A 15,980-nucleotide genomic window follows, 5' to 3' on the forward strand; every position below is an offset into this window, starting at 1 on the left:
ATCCACACGTGAACGCGCATGAATGAAAATCACTAACGTACAGCTGAGTGAAGCTGACACCCCACCCACGTGAAAAATTCCAGCAAATAGACTGAGCGGTTAGTGCTTCGTTTGTGCTGGTTTGTGCCGCTGCTCACAAACAAGGGGGCCTGGAGTGGAGCAGATTTTATAAATTTCCTTTATTTTACTAAAATGTCTGAAACCTCTGCCCCTGAAAAAGTAGACCACTCTGGTTTGTTTTGGAGCATGATGGGGGGATGATGACGTCATCGGCCAAAATCGGCCAAAATTATAATTCATAATATCTCCAAAACGAAAGCAGCACAAACGCTAGTTTTAACGGCGTTTTTCACGTGGGTGGGGTGTCAGCTTCACTCAGCTGTTTTGGCTGGGAGCTGGCATCTGGGCTCCACAATGCCCCCACCCTCTCGTCTCCATCTGCATCCCCTCCTGACCCTGACCTTACCCACCATATTGCTATGCTGGCTTTAAATGTGCAAATATGCTTTTGCTGAGGTGTTTTTTGGAACCTCGTATGGTGTTTATAATGAACACAGTACGAGATGATTTTTTTTAACCTACCTATCCCAGTGTATATCTTTCTGTTCTTCTGCTAAAGGTAGCGCCAGGAAGACGGCTGCATGACCTCGGACACCTGTCCCCCCGTGTTTGTGTTTGTGTTTGTTGTATTCTTGGATGAGTGCTCTGTTAACTGCAATTTCCAATGTGTGAGCCTGTTCACCCACATGGCAATAAAACCTTCATTCATGTAGTACCTCAGTTCTCTCAGCTTCCCATCATCTGCTTTCTCTGGATCCACAGACACAGTGAAGCTCCTCCTGACCTTCTCTATCTTCTCCATAAACACTCTCAGAGCCAGCATCACATCTGTAGTGCTCTTTCTCAGCATGATGGCTTCATGATGAACACATTAAGGTCCAGGCCGGCAAACGGAGAGGCAGATTCAGGAGCAGTTTAGCAAGTTTCACCACTTACTATCAGAGGAAGAGGCGGCTGGGCTGGCTGCAGCGAGGGAGGAAGAGGAGAAGAAGAGTGTGATGATAAAAGTGAAGATGGAGGCTCTGAGCAGAGAGAGAGCTGGAGTTTTAAAGTGGAGTGGCCTCTGGTGAAATAAAGTTAAGTAACTCGTGACATTCGTTCAAATTAAGTTGCTTTTCTGGATTTTGTGGGGGGTGTTTTTGTTTTTAGGATAAATGTGAAAAGACCTGCAGGCTTAATAATGTTAATGTTTCTGTTAATAAATTGCTTTGTAGTTACCACCTCAGGCTGTCTCCCTGTGCTTGTTGCAGCCTTTGACCCCGGCTGGGACAAATGCATTTCCCTCTCACAAAGATCAGCTCCTTGTTTCTGCTGTTTTTCTACTTTAAACACAGTTCCAGCAAAGTTGGGAAACTGTGCAAAATGCAAACAAAATGCAATGATTTGCAGATCTCATGAACTCATATTCATTTTGTAGGGTCTTTACAGTATGAAGTGCCTTGAGGTGACTGTTGTGATTTGGTGCTTTATAAATTAAATTGAATATTTTGTTCACAATAGAACAGGTGGCAGATGTTTAAACTGAATAAATGCATCGTTTAGAAAAATATGAGCTCATTTTGAATTTGATAGCAGCAACACTTCTCATAAAGCTGTCACAGGTCCGTGTTTCCAGCTGTGCAGCATCCCCTCCTCTTCTACCAGCAGACCACAAACATCTGGAACTGAGGAGAGCAGCTGCTGGAATAAGGAGAGGAACATTGTCCCGTTCTGTCAGTCCTGGATCTGCTTTGTCGTATGTTTTATTTCACGATGCTCCAGATGTTCTCAGCTGATGGAAGATTTGTTCAGCACCAGCTCTTCTGCTATGAAGCTGTGCTGCTGGAATTGAAGTAATTTGCGGTTTATCATCGTGTTGCTGAAATCTGAAGGTCTTCCCTGAAAAAGACATCTGGTTGGGAGCACGTGTTGCTCTAAAATCTGTATATGCCTTTCAGTGTTGATGGAGCCTGTCCAGATGTGCAGTTCCACAGGCACAGATGCAGGCTTTGGTACTGCGTACTGATAATGAGCCAGATGGTTCCTCTCCTCTTCAGTCCAGAGCACAAGGCGTCTGCGTTTTCCAAAAAGAACTTCACATTTCACATCGACTGACTGATGATACTGTGGATCATGAGATATTCACACATATTCTAAATTACTCATAGGTGCGAATGGTTGTCTACCTCTGTGTGTTAGCCCCGTGACAGGCTGGTGACCTGTACAGGTGTACCCTGCCTCTCACCCTATGACAGCTGGGATAGGCTTCCAGCCTTTTGTTGCCCAACTTTTGTTTGAGATGTGCTGCTGCCATCAAATTCAATATGAGCTAATATTTTTCATGAAACAGTTTAAACATTTGATTTCTGTGGGTAAAGATAAAATATGACTTCATGAGACCTGCAAATCACTGCACTCTCTCTTATGTTTACATTTTAAAGTCTCTTTATGTTTAGCAGCAGTTTACATCAAAGTGAAGCTCTGATTGTTAACTTTACAGCAGTTCTTTCTACGAGACCAAAACCTGTAATCTATATATGATGAAATGCTGATAAAACATCATGTTTATATTAAAAAGGAGCATTTTAAGCCCTGTATGAAGTGTGTGTGTGTGTGTGTGTGTGTGATAAAGTAGTGATCACTAAACATGTGAGAAGTAAAAGCTTTAATTCTCTTCACTGACATGATGAGACAAACACAAAGTATCCACAGTGACAACACCGTCCGCAAACCTGACTGCGTCAGCTCTGCCAACAACAACAACAACAACAGCAGCAGCAGCTGGAGCAGCAACTTCCTGCTGCAGCCTGTGGAAAAACGCAGGAAGTTACATCCTTACCAAAATAAAACTGACCCTGCTATGATTTTCCTTTTACATATTTTAGCCTTTTACACCACAAGCTTTAACTTTAGTAAACAAGCCCCCCCCCCCCCCAACACTATTGGGGGGGGGGGGGGGGGGGGCTGTTGGAAGCACTGAGTTATTTTCAATAAATAAAACAGAAAGATTCTCATTTTTTAAATCTTAATCATTGTTGCCATTATCTCGCTTTGTTTCTGCAGCAACAATTACTTTAAATCATGCTTTAAACTTGCTGAGCTGACGTGGCGCAGTGCGCTTGTTTCTGATATCCACTCAGTGATGAGTGATGATAGGTGCTTATTTTCTTAATGATTTGAACCTTTAATGCACTTCACACTGAGCAGACTGTATCCAGTGCTGTGTGTGTTAGAGCGCCAAACAGGCTTTAAATGTCTTTTTTTCCCTCTACTTCTATCATTAAAAAGTCATGTAATATTAATTAATGTAATAATAATGATCAAAAAAGCAGATCTGACTAGAAAGTGCTTTTATTTTGAAACTTCGGAAAGTGGAAATTGCGTTTGGCGGCGTTTTCCGGTGTCGTTACAGGTTCCACCGTGTGCACGGTTGACTGTATCCGTGATGACACTATGGATAACACATACACAGACCAATTCAAGGCGCAGGAGCGCTATAAAACACCGACACGCACACACACCGACACACACCGACACAACCAGAGGCACAGCGAGCGGAGACAGGCGTTTTACCTGAGACTCACCTGAACCATGGGCGTCATCATCTCACACGTTTTCTCCAGATTCTTCTCCAAGCAGCCAGTCAGGATTTTAATGGGTAAGATTTCATCTGATAATTAATAACTGTTATCACAGCAACGTGTAACTGTGTTGTGTTTGCCGCAGTAGGATGTAACTGTGTGATAGGAGTCTGTTTTAGATGCATTATTACAGCTTTCTGTGTTACAGGTTATTATTGTAGTTTTAAGTCCTCTGCAGAGCAGAATCTGCAGTTTTTGTCTGTTTTCTGTTTACAAAGTGAAAGAAGTTTAAAAGCAACGATTCTCTCCATAAATCAGCTGCAGCATCTATCTGTAATATCTATAACTATCTGTACAGCCGTTCACGGGTTTTATCGTCATGTTTGTTTCCTAAAATGGTTTTCACTTATGGGACACAACAAAGTGACCTTATCTCAGTATAGAAGAGCCTCAGTAGAATAGGAATAAAATAAAATGATAAATAAATATGTAAGAAACTCCCCTTTTAGCCAACTTATTTCTTATTGGCTGCAACTCACAAACAAAGGGGTGGAGTGAATTTTGTGCTGATTTGATTGTGTTTACTTTAGTAAAATGTCTGAAAACTTTGCCCCAATCTATGTGTGTGTGTGTGTGTGTGTGTGTGTATTGCTGCAGTGGGTTTGGATGCTGCAGGTAAAACCACCCTGCTGTACAAACTGAAGCTAGGCGAGGTCGTCACCACCATCCCGACTATCGGTCAGTATTTTAACCTCCATCTTTCTGTTACGTAAGAAAAATATAAAACGATTAAATCAAACCTTGATTTTTGGTTCTGTGTGTGTGTGTGTGTGTGTGTGTGCGTGTGTGTGTGTGTGTGTGTGTGTGTGTGTGTGTGTGTGCAGGTTTTAATGTGGAGACTGTGGAGTATAAGAACATCAGTTTCACAGTTTGGGATGTTGGTGGTCAGACGATCATCAGGCCGCTGTGGAGACATTACTATGTTAACACACAGGTGAAACTGCTGGTGTAAACTCTTGACTTTAACCCAGGAGTCTGAGGGTTGTGATTTATGAAGCAGTCGGGGGGGAGGACATTTTAAATATCGTCTGTTTGTTTTCAGGGTTTGATATTTGTGGTCGACAGCAACGACCCCGAGAGGGTCAAAGAGGCGGCTGATGAGCTGCACGCACTGGTAAGAAGATTTCCACTTAATTATAGTATACATACAGTTAAATGTGGATTATTAAACATTAGGTCTCTCTCTTCAAAGTCCCTGTTAGTAAATGATTTAATAATTGATCAACGTATTGATTTATTCTGCCTTACAGAAACCTGGTTACAGCAGGATGAATATGTTAGTTTAAATGAATCAACACCCCCGAGTCACAGTAACTGTCAGAATGCTCGAAGCACAGGTCGAGGAGGAGGATTAGCTGCAATCTTCAATTCCAGCTTAAAAAAAGCTGTGAAAAATCCCTTTTGTCTGCATATTTCCTAATAATGTTTACATTTACTTTAATGGATTACACAGCAGTGGGGAATAAGTTTAATTACAGTAGAAGTCTTTCTGAAAGTGCTGTAACTAAGTTTAAGGATCTAATTCCTTCATTGTTATGCTCTTCAGTGCCAACACAGTGCAGAGCAGCTACCTAAACTCTGCTCCCAGTGAGGTCGATTATCTCGTCAATAGTTTTACATCCTCACTGCGTATAACTTTGGATACTGTGGCTCCTCTGAAAAGGAAAGCTTCAAATCAGAAGTGCCTGACTCCATGGTATAATTCACAAACGCACAGCTTAAAGCAGATAACCCGAAAGCTGGAGAGGGAATGGCGTCTCACTAAATTAGAAGATGCTCATTTAGCCTGGAAAAAGAGTTTGTTGCTCTATAAAAAAGCCCTCCGTAAAGCTAGGACATCTTACTATTCATCATTAATTGAAGAAAATAAGAACAACCCCAGGTTTCTTTTCAGCACTGTAGCCAGGCTGACAAAGAGTCAGAGCTCTGTAGAGCCGAGTATTCCTTTCACGTTAACTAGTAGTGACTTCATGGATTTCTTTACAAATAAAATTTTAGACATTAGAGAAAAAATTATTCATAACCATCTCAAAGATTATTCTTCATGTTCGGCTGCTTTCAGCACTGCTGGTATTTGTTTAGACTCTTTTGCTCCAGTTGATCTTTCTGAGTTAACTTCAATAGTTACTTCCTCCAAACCAGCAACATGTTTGTTAGATCCCATTCCTACTAGACTGTTCAAAGAAGTCTTTCCAATTATTGATGCTTCAATCTTAAAAATGATCAATCAGTCTTTATTAGTTGGCTATGTACCACAGACCTTCAAGGTGGCTGTAATTAAACCTCTACTTAAAAAGCCATCACTTGACCCAGCTGTCTTAGCTAATTATAGGCCAATCTCCAACCTTCCTTTTCTCTCAAAGATTCTTGAAAGAGTAGTTGTAAAACAGCTAACTGATCATCTGCAGAGGAACGGTTTATTTGAAGAGTTTCAGTCAGGTTTCAGAATTCATCACAGTACAGAAACAGCATTAGTGAAGGTTACAAATGATCTTCTTACAGCCTCTGACAGTGGACTCATCTCTGTTCTTGTCCTGTTGGACCTCAGTGCAGCTTTTGATACTGTTGACCATAACATTTTATTACAGAGATTAGAGCTTGCTATAGGTATTAAAGGTACTGCACTGCAGTGGTTTGAATCATATTTATCTCATAGACTCCAATTTGTTCATGTAAATGGGGAGTCTTCTTCACACACTAAGGTTAATTATGGAGTTCCACAGGGTTCTGTGCTAGGACCAATTTTATTTACATTATACATGCTTCCCTTAGGCAGTATTATTAGAAAGCACTGCATCAGTTTTCATTGTTATGCAGACGATACTCAGCTTTACCTATCAATGAAGCCAGATGACACACATCAATGAGTTAAACTGCAGGAATGTCGGGTTTTTCCGGTTTGGCGATGTAGAAGAAGGAAGCAGGGTGAAGGAGCTCCCGGTCAACTTTCTTTAACTTTCTTTAAATCACTTTAAAATTGGAGTTATACACTTTTATCAAGCAGCGGACCAACAGAAGCATTGTTCCTGTACCCCTGCAACGTTATAATGGCTAGCGATAACCCTAAACAACAAAAGCTTTCTACTTCAACCAGGCGAACGAATAGCCTAGCTAGCAAGGTAGCCTTAATGGCTGCGGCTTCCTCCGACATTGAACCATCTGGCGATAGCAAATACGGAGATCCCATTTCCATGTCCCAACTGGTCACAGAATTATCTAAGCAGCGGACCAACTTCAAAGAGGATGTGGCCACATTAATTCAAGAGTCGATTCGGCCTCTACAAGCATCGGTGGATGGGCTGCGGGAGGAAGTTGGCTCTTTTCAGGGCCGTCTTGTAGCGGCAGAAAGCCTGGCAGGCGATAATTTTCAACGCATATGCGAAGCTGAAGCTGTTGTCAAGACTCTCCAGGCCCAAAACATAACCTTGCTGGAACGCCTGGAAAACCTGGAAAATCGATCTCGCAGATCCAATCTACGCATACTTAACATACCTGAAGGCAGCGAAGACGGCCAGGATCCAACTAAGTTCATCTCCAAGTTGCTAAAGGATGCTATGGGGGACGACATATTTCCTTCCCCCCCGGAACTGGAGCGCGCGCACCGCACTGCTGGACCCAAGCCCGCAACAGGACGACCACCGCGGCCCTTCATCCTTGCATTCCACCAATACCGGGAGAAGGAAGCCGCTTTAAGATGGTCCAGGCAGCATGAAGTAAAGCATCAGGGAACCACCCTGAGAATATATCCAGACCTCAGCATCGCTCTTGCAAAGAAAAGGTCGGCATTCAACGATGTTAAAGGAGCTTTCTACCGGAGAGGTGTGTCATTTCGTCTTCTTTTCCCTGTTCGTCTTAAAGTTATATTTAAGGGAGAAACCCACTTATTTGACACGCCGGAGGAGGCCCGGGTGTTCTACGACCGCTGCGTTGCAAAATAAATATCTGAAGACAGACTTTTTTGGGAGGGGGGGGGGGGGGGGGGGGGGGGGGGGGCAGGACGTGGCAGGAACAGAGAGGACGGAAAAGAGGGCAAATATCCCGGGGAAGAGGAAAGAGATAATAACTCACTGCGTTATGGGTTGCACCTGCATACTCTGCATTGAATGACTTGATCAAACAATATTTCAGCTTTAAGTGGATGCACCGTTTTTCTCACAAGGGACATGTATCCATATATGTGTATGCTTGCACGATATATGCTTGTACACAAATACGCCCCTTATTATTACTATTATCTTCTTATACTGTTACTATTATTACTACCATTGTCATTATTATTACAATTTTTTTTTTTTTTTTTTTTTTATGTCTTAGTTTTTGCTTTGACTGCCACCTAGTTAACTCAAGGGTTAGAATTGAGTAACTATAGGTTAAAGGTTCAAGTGTCTGTTGCCTAGTTCTAATGGGCTGTTGTTGGCTTTCATAATTTAGTAAATCTTAGTCAAAAATTCACTTTCATAATCACGTTGGTTATTGTATAAGTGCCTCGTGGAGCTTATATTACTCACTGTTTATAGTTGCTGGTACTGCTCTAACTCACTGTACAAAGAGTGTAACTCCTGCACACTAAGTTTATTGGGAACCTTCCAAAGTTAGTTAGGGACCGTGAGTATGGCCTATCGGAAGACCTACAAGATGCTTAAGGGACAGCAGTTGGCTTCGACAAGAGAAGCAAGGATACAGTTGGAGTGGGTTCTAATAAGGGTTGGGTTCAGAGCTGCCTTTTTTATTTATACTGCTGATTTGTGTTGTTTTTTTCACTTTTTTTTTCTCACGAGCTTGAACATTGCGGATAAGAAACCATGTACCGCCGGGTGGGGCTGCTGGGCCGGGACAGGCATAAGATCGGGTTATCATGGCTATCGTATGTAACAGCACTGCAAGAGGGGAGGCCTCAGTAGTTCGCTTTACTAGTTGGAATGTAAAGGGCATGAGAGGACCAGTAAAACGGGCAAAAATCTTTGCCCACCTCAAAAAACTAAAAACAGAAATAGCATTTCTACAGGAAACCCATTTGGTCTCTGCAGATCATACAAAACTTAGGAAGCCTTGGGTGGGACAAGTTTACCATTCACAATTTAACACAAAAGCAAGAGGAACAGCAATATTAATACATAAAAATATACAATTTACTTTAAGCAAGTCCATATCAGACCCACAGGGCAGATATGTTATAGTATCTGGTTCCCTATATAATATTCAAGTTACACTTGCTTGCATATATGCTCCCAATTGGGATGACCCCACTTTCGTATCCAGGTTAATCTCTGCTCTACCAAACATGAATTCTCACCGTTTGATACTGGGTGGTGACATAAACTGTGTAATGGATCCGACCCTAGACCGATCCAGCTCTAGATTGACATCTCCATCAAAGATGGCTCAGGCCTTGGCAGCATTCATGAAGGAGGCGGGCTGCATAGATCCCTGGCGCTTTTTGTTTCCAGATGTTAGGGAGTTTTCTTTTTTTTCACATGTCCACCAGTCGTATTCAAGGATTGATTGTTTTTTATAGACAAAACTCTGCTACCCTTTGTCAAGGAAAGTGAATATTCTGCTATCGTAGAGTCTGATCATTCACCAGTATTACTGGACTTAGTCTTCCCACTTAATCAAGCTGAGCGCCCCAACTGGAGATTTGACTCGACTTTGTTAGCAGACGACAACTTTTGTGAATCGATGTCTACTGCCATAGACAATTTTTTGCTTGAAAACAAATCAGACTCTGTGTCACCCTCCATCCTGTGGGAAACATTAAAAGTGGTAATTAGAGGTGAAATAATATCTTACACTGCAACACGCAACAAAATTAGAAAAGCAAGGCAGGAACAGCTCATCAGCTCTATACTGGAGCTGGACCGGAGACATTCAATGTCACCCTCTCCCGAGCTATACAAAGAGAGACTTTATTTACAAATGCAATACAATCTTATATCAACACAGGACGTGGAACAATCCTTGCTTAGATCCCGAGGCTTTGTATACGAACACGGTGAGAGGGCGGGCCGCCTTCTGGCCCATCAACTCAAAAGTCGGTCGGCGGCGCAGCTCATATCACAGATCCAAAAGACCTCCGACGAGCAAACTGTCGATCCGGCTGAAATAAACCGAGTCTTGGAGAAATTTTATTCTGTTCTATACTTATCACAATCTCCGGAGGATGATTCAGATATGAATAATTTTCTAGACGGCTTGGATATCCCTGCTATAGATCCTGATAGGAAGAGGGATATGGATAGGCCCCTTACTCTTATTGAAGTCATCAATTCTATTTCGGCAATACAGAGCGGCAAGGCCCCTGGACCAGATGGCTATCCAATCGAATTCTACAAAAAATTCTCATCCAAGTTAGCACCTCTTTTACTTGAAATGTTTAACCACTCACTGGATCAGAGAACCTTGCCACAGACTCTTACAGAAGCCAACATTATACTTTTACTAAAACATGGTAAAAACCCAACAGACTGCACTTCCTACAGGCCCATATCACTCCTAAATGGAGACGTTAAAATCTTAGCTAAACTTCTGGCTACAAGATTGGACGCGGCCATGGCAGACATAATTTCCCCGGACCAAACTGGGTTCATGAGAGGTCGTCATTCTTTTTCTAATATACGCAGGCTTATTAGTGTTGTTCACTCCCCTGCATCGGGGGAGACCCCTGAGGTTGTGGTCTCCCTCGATGCAGAGAAAGCATTCGACCGGGTCGAGTGGCCCTACCTATTTGCAGTTTTGGCTAGGTTTGGGTTTGGGCCCAAATTTACATCATGGGTACAACTGTTATATACATCGCCCAAAGCAAGTATAATCACTAACAGAACAAGGTCTAGGCCCTTCTCTTTATCCAGGGGTACCCGGCAGGGTTGTCCTCTCAGCCCGCTCCTTTTCGTTTTGGCTATTGAACCACTTTCAATTATGCTTAGGACCTCACAGGGCTTTAAGGGTATTTATAGAGAACAGCAGGAACATCGGCTGTCCTTATACGCAGATGACCTATTGCACTACATCTCGGACCCAGTGTCATCCGCCCCAAACATTGTGAGCTTGCTAAACCGCTTTGGTAAATTTTCAGGATACAAGCTGAACTTCCTAAAGAGTGAATGTTTTCCAATTAATAAAGCTGGACTCCAAATTACAGAAACTGACTTGCCCTTCCCCCTCTCTAGAACAGGATTCAAATATTTAGGAATCAACGTGACGCGTTCTTTTTCTGATTTGTTTGGAAAAAACTTCACCCCTTCGCTTAATAATCTTAAATGCAACCTACAGAGGTGGAGTGTTCTAAATTTATCCCTAGCTGGCAAAGTAGCATGTATTAAAATGAACATCTTGCCAAGATTTATGTATCTCTTTCAGAGTATCCCAATTTTTCTCCCAAAATCATTCTTCAGACTTATTGATAAACAGCTGTCCTCGTTCATATGGAGTAATAAACACCCCAGAATCAGTAGGCGTTTCCTTCAGAGACAAAAGGAAGAGGGGGGCATGGCTCTACCTAATTTGTTGTATTACTACTGGGCAGCAAACCTACAAAAGGTAGTCTGTTTGTTCCAACAACCGGATGCTGATTGGTGCCAATTACTGTAGAACTGAATGCATGTAAGCCATCATCATTCCCTGCATTAGTTACCTCAAAGCTCCCTCTCTCCCCTAAGCAACATTCTTCATGCCCAGTTGTAATCTCCACCCTAAAAATATGGTCACAATTTAGACAACACTTCAACATGACAAACTTCTCTGTCTATAGTCCCATATGTGATAACCATGTTTTCCTGCCATCCATGTTAGACTCTGTCTTTGCCCAATGGCAGAAAGCAGGCTTAAGTAAATTTAGTGACCTTTATATAGAGGGTACTTTTGCTACTTTTGATGCTATCTCCTCTAAATTTAGTTTACAACGCTCCTCCCTATTTCGATATCTCCAGATTCGAGACTTTGTTCGCAATATCAGTCGGGAGGAATCGACATAATTTTACAAACCCCTACACATTGTAAAGGTCTCATCTCCAAAATCTATAATAGCATCTCATCACTCAACGCAGTAAAGCTCAATGTGATCAGAGAAGAATGGTCAGAAGAACTTGGGATACACATCTCTGATGAGACCTGGAACCACGCATTACGTAGAGTAAATGGGTCAACATCATGCGCTCGACTTGGACTAATTCAGTTCAAGGTCCTCCATAGGATTCATTACAGCAGGGCCAGACTCGCAAGGATTTATCCTACAGTCAGTGAAACCTGTGCTCGTTGCCATATAGCCCCGGCAAATCTAACTCACATGTTCTGGTCCTGTAATAAACTGCGCAGCTTCTGGTCTACAATCTTTCAGATCCTATCTGGGGCTTTCGAAATAGGTATCCAACCCAGCGCCGAATTGGCAATATTTGGAGTCCCAGGGGAGGGCACATCATTAACACATGACTTTAAAAATGTACTGGCTTTTTCAACTCTCCTTGCCCGAAGAAGAATACTATTAGCATGGAGATCAGAACACCCACCCAGGGCTTCTCTTTGGTTGAAAGATCTGACCCTGTTCCTTAAGTTAGAAATGATCAAGTTCTGTGTTAGAGGTTCGATCCAAAAATTTTATAAAACTTGGGCCCCTCTATTATCTTATTTTGAGAGACTGGATGTCCTCCCTCGAGCCTGAAGTTCATGCAAGAGCTGGTTCTGCTGCATGTGTGCCTGCCCCTCCAGCCTGGTGACCTCAACGGCTCCCTGTGGTTCCGGCTTTTGACAGTGATTGACAACCTGTGCAGTCTTAAACGTCCATGCCCTGACTTGGTTTGTGTACCCATGCTTGTGTGGACGCCTGTTTGTAAATTGTTCACGTTTTTTGTGTTGTTTCCTGGGTTTTCATGCTCGTGGTCTTTCAGCTGTAATTTATTTATTTATTTATTTTCTCTCTCCTGTTATATCGTTTTATTTTGTTGTTTCATTGTTTGCAGCAGGGTGGGAATAGATGGGGAGGGGTAGGGGGAACAAGGGGAAGGGAAAGGGAAAAAAAACAAAAAAAAACAAACAAAAAACATTTTGCTTTGTCCCTGTGGTCAACGACCTGTTGTTGATGAATGTTTAATAAAAAAATATAAAAAAAAAAAAAAAAAACTGCAGGAATGTCTAAAGATATTAAGGCCTGGATGACCTCTAATTTCCTGCTTCTAAATTCAGATCAAACTGAAATTCTTGTTCTCGGCCCCACAAATCTTAGAAACATGGTGTCTAACCAGATACTTACTCTGGATGGCATTACTTTGGCCTCCAGTAACACTGTGAGAAATCTTACAATATAAAGTGCTTTGAGGTGACTGTTGATGTGATGTGGTGCTATATAAATAAAATTGAATTGAATCGAATGTAGAGTACCAGCCAGCACTCTGAGTTCAAAATTACGTATTAATGTCAGTTTTACTGTCCTGTTTCAGTTGCAGGAGAACGAGCTGGCAGACGTGGCCGTGCTCGTCTTCGCCAACAAACAGGATCTACCCAGAGCCATGTCGGTTAGCGACATCACTGAGGCCCTGGGCTTAAAAGCAGTGTCACAGCCGGTAGGTTCCTCCTGCTGAACATGGGAGAAGTTTGCTTTCAATGGTTTCTGCCTGTGGGGGGTGGGGCTGTGGCTCAGGAGGTAGAGCAGGTCAGATCTACTAATCAGAAAGTTGGTGGTTTGATTCCTGTCTGAGTTGCTCCTGATATATTCATCGGTGAACATGGAAAGTGCTCAAAGTAGAGTAGAAAAGCACTGTTTACCATTTACATGTTGGTAGCAGTATGAAAAAAGTGACTGGGTTTGCAACTGCAGCCATAAATGCTGCAGGGGACACAGACTTGGTAGTTAGAAACAGACAAATATAAAATACAAGAAGGACTGGCAGACAGGTATTACCTGTGTCAGCACACCTGTCAGACAAAGCAGCCATGCCGCTAACTGCAGCCTTAACAAAATCCAAACAGGTGAACCTTGAGCAGGTCTGATTGGCTGAAGGATTCTTTACAAGTTAACGACTATGGTGAATCCTCTTTGTGTTTCTTTCTTCTCTTCATATTTTCGTCCTGCTGTCCCTGCAGTGGTTGGTCCAGCCATCCTGCGCCGTCAGCGGTACCGGTCTGGTTGAAGGTCTGGACTGGCTCTCCAATCAGATCCAGAACCAGTAGCGGACGTCGCGGGTGACGAGGTGTTCTGCTTTACTTTGAGCCGAGCCGATGAATCAGGAGGAACACAAAGGATCTGTTTGCACTTCATCACAAAGACATTTGACAGGAAATCCTGTGACCTCGAGGCTCCAGGACACACTGAAAACGACGAGATGAAAAGTCCCAGCAGGGGTCATTTTCAGTAACTTAAAATTACCTGCAGCAGGTGATTTACTGACCTTGATTGTTTAACAAGTTATTCTTCAGACGTGATGATAATGAATCTGCTGCAGAGCTAAAATTTCTCAGACAGTTTCAGCACCACATGCTGCTTTAAACTTCCTCCTCCAGACGCAGCAGTGAGGTTATTCCATTAGTACACATTCATGTAGTACATCATGGAGACTAAGTACTTAGTGGTGTACTACATGAACGACCACAGTTTTCTCTCACCAGTAAATATTTTATTTACTCATTTGCTTCATTAGTTTTATGAACAGTTGCCATGAGCAGTGCCTTCAGTGAAGATGGAAACACAACACAACACATGCAATGTGTGTTTTTACCTGTAAATACTGCTCTTAGATAGCCAGCTAGCATCATCATCATCATGAAAACTGTTGGGTGGTTCCTCTCCTTCACCCCTGCCCCTGCTGAGGGTGCCCCCCCCCCCCCCCCAAATAAAAAAAACAAAATCATTGCACTTTATTGAGATCAGCAGAGACTCTGATGATCCCCCTCAGCTTCCTTATAAACACATGAATCATTTTCTTTTCTTCATCACTTTGCGCTCAGGTTTTTCTCCTGATTGATTTCATAAACGAACTGTTGGAATCGTTTTTGTTTGCGAACTCGTGATTTAGTGATTAGAGTTTGAGCTGCTGGTTTGATGGGTGAATGTTTCTGTTATGGCTGTTATTTTTCACATAAATCTGTTTATTTCAGATTCCTTTTGATTATATTTATTCTATAATAAAGTTATCATGGTGGACAGCGTGCGTACCTTTGTGTTATTTTAATACAGACCAACTTTCTAGCTGTGCAGCACGGGAAGCAGCTGAGATAGTTTGAAAAGATAAATTATTAAACACTGAGGCTACTGTAGTCCAACGCATGTTACAGTTCACAGGTTTGATCATCTTTATGCAGCTCACACCACAGATCAGGTACGGGGGGGAGGAGTTAATTGCATAAAATATTGTCTGTAAGCAAAAGCAAGTCAGGTTCATAGACGGTAAATGATTTCTGATTATTTCTCCCACAGTGCACTGCCCGATCTTAGGGTCCCCCCACCTGCAGTCACATGCTGCTGGCTGCTCTAATACCAGTTCTTCTTCCTTTTACATTTTTCCCATTTGATTCGAATTACACAGAAAGGCCCCAGGCTGGATTCGAACCCGGGATCATCTTGCTGTGAGGCAACAGCGCCAACCAGAGCACACAAACACCATCAGCAACAAATCCTCTTCATCTTGGTTCCCCGCGTTTTCCTGCAGCTGGTGGAGGTTTGTTTGATGTGAACATGAACACACAGAGTCGGGCGGGTGGAGTTAGTGCTTTATTATCATTGAAAAGCCTTTTATTAATCATGACACGGGAACATCAATCACTGGAACATATTTACAGCTCAATACCGGCAATGCTGTCGTGTTTTCCTGCGTCTAAAGTGCAGCTCCGTCAACACGAGACTTGGTTACAGCACCCCCCACCCAAATCAATGATAAAACCCAATCAATAAAAATCATGATCAGTAATTGCTGATTTAGGCTTTTTAGAAATGTCTCCACCACTTTAACCTCACCTCAAATGAAGAGGTCCGTCTGTAACATGACACACAGATGAAGGTGAAGCTTATCTGGTCGTTTTCTACAGATAATCACCGTTAATCACTCCGCTAATTAAAAAGCAAGTAAATTCATAAAATGTGTGAAAAACATAAAAGGCCCCGAACAATGGCAAACATACACATACCTGAAAAGTATTAAGACATGAGCCGGGTCTGTTTTTATGACACGTGGTTGATTTTTAAACACTTTATCAGAGGAGCTAAAAACAGAAATCGGTGTTCTGCTATTTCCTCCGAGGAGAGAAATCTGTGCTTTTATTCCATTTAAACAGAAGTCCAACTTTGTAATAATCAGATCAGGATTCACAACCTGAACG

General features: G+C 42.4%; 1 protein-coding gene across 1 annotated transcript; it reads left to right on the forward strand.

The window, feature by feature from the left end:
• The first annotated feature begins 3,451 nt into the window (after window positions 1-3,451).
• LOC115780225 (ADP-ribosylation factor 2-like) lies at window positions 3,452-14,491 on the forward strand. The gene is made up of 6 exons (XM_030729312.1): window positions 3,452-3,697; window positions 4,278-4,358; window positions 4,505-4,614; window positions 4,723-4,794; window positions 13,109-13,231; window positions 13,752-14,491. Exons 1-6 carry the CDS (start codon window positions 3,631-3,633, stop codon window positions 13,836-13,838), a joined length of 540 nt encoding a protein of 179 aa, XP_030585172.1. The 5' UTR covers window positions 3,452-3,630; the 3' UTR covers window positions 13,839-14,491.
• Window positions 14,492-15,980: the final 1,489 nt, after the last annotated feature.

Source organism: Archocentrus centrarchus, chromosome 5 (genome assembly GCF_007364275.1).
Source record: "Archocentrus centrarchus isolate MPI-CPG fArcCen1 chromosome 5, fArcCen1, whole genome shotgun sequence".
Classification (NCBI taxonomy): Eukaryota; Metazoa; Chordata; class Actinopteri; order Cichliformes; family Cichlidae; genus Archocentrus; species Archocentrus centrarchus.

Bases quoted from the DNA above. Each gene is read 5' to 3' on its own strand.
- LOC115780225 (XM_030729312.1), top strand. From the start codon at position 3,631: ATGGGCGTCATCATCTCACACGTTTTCTCCAGATTCTTCTCCAAGCAG. The intron at 4,359-4,504 runs GTCAGTATTTTA...GTGTGTGTGCAG, and splicing joins CACCACCATCCCGACTATCG to GTTTTAATGTGGAGACTGTG. The intron at 13,232-13,751 runs GTAGGTTCCTCC...CTGTCCCTGCAG, and splicing joins TAAAAGCAGTGTCACAGCCG to TGGTTGGTCCAGCCATCCTG.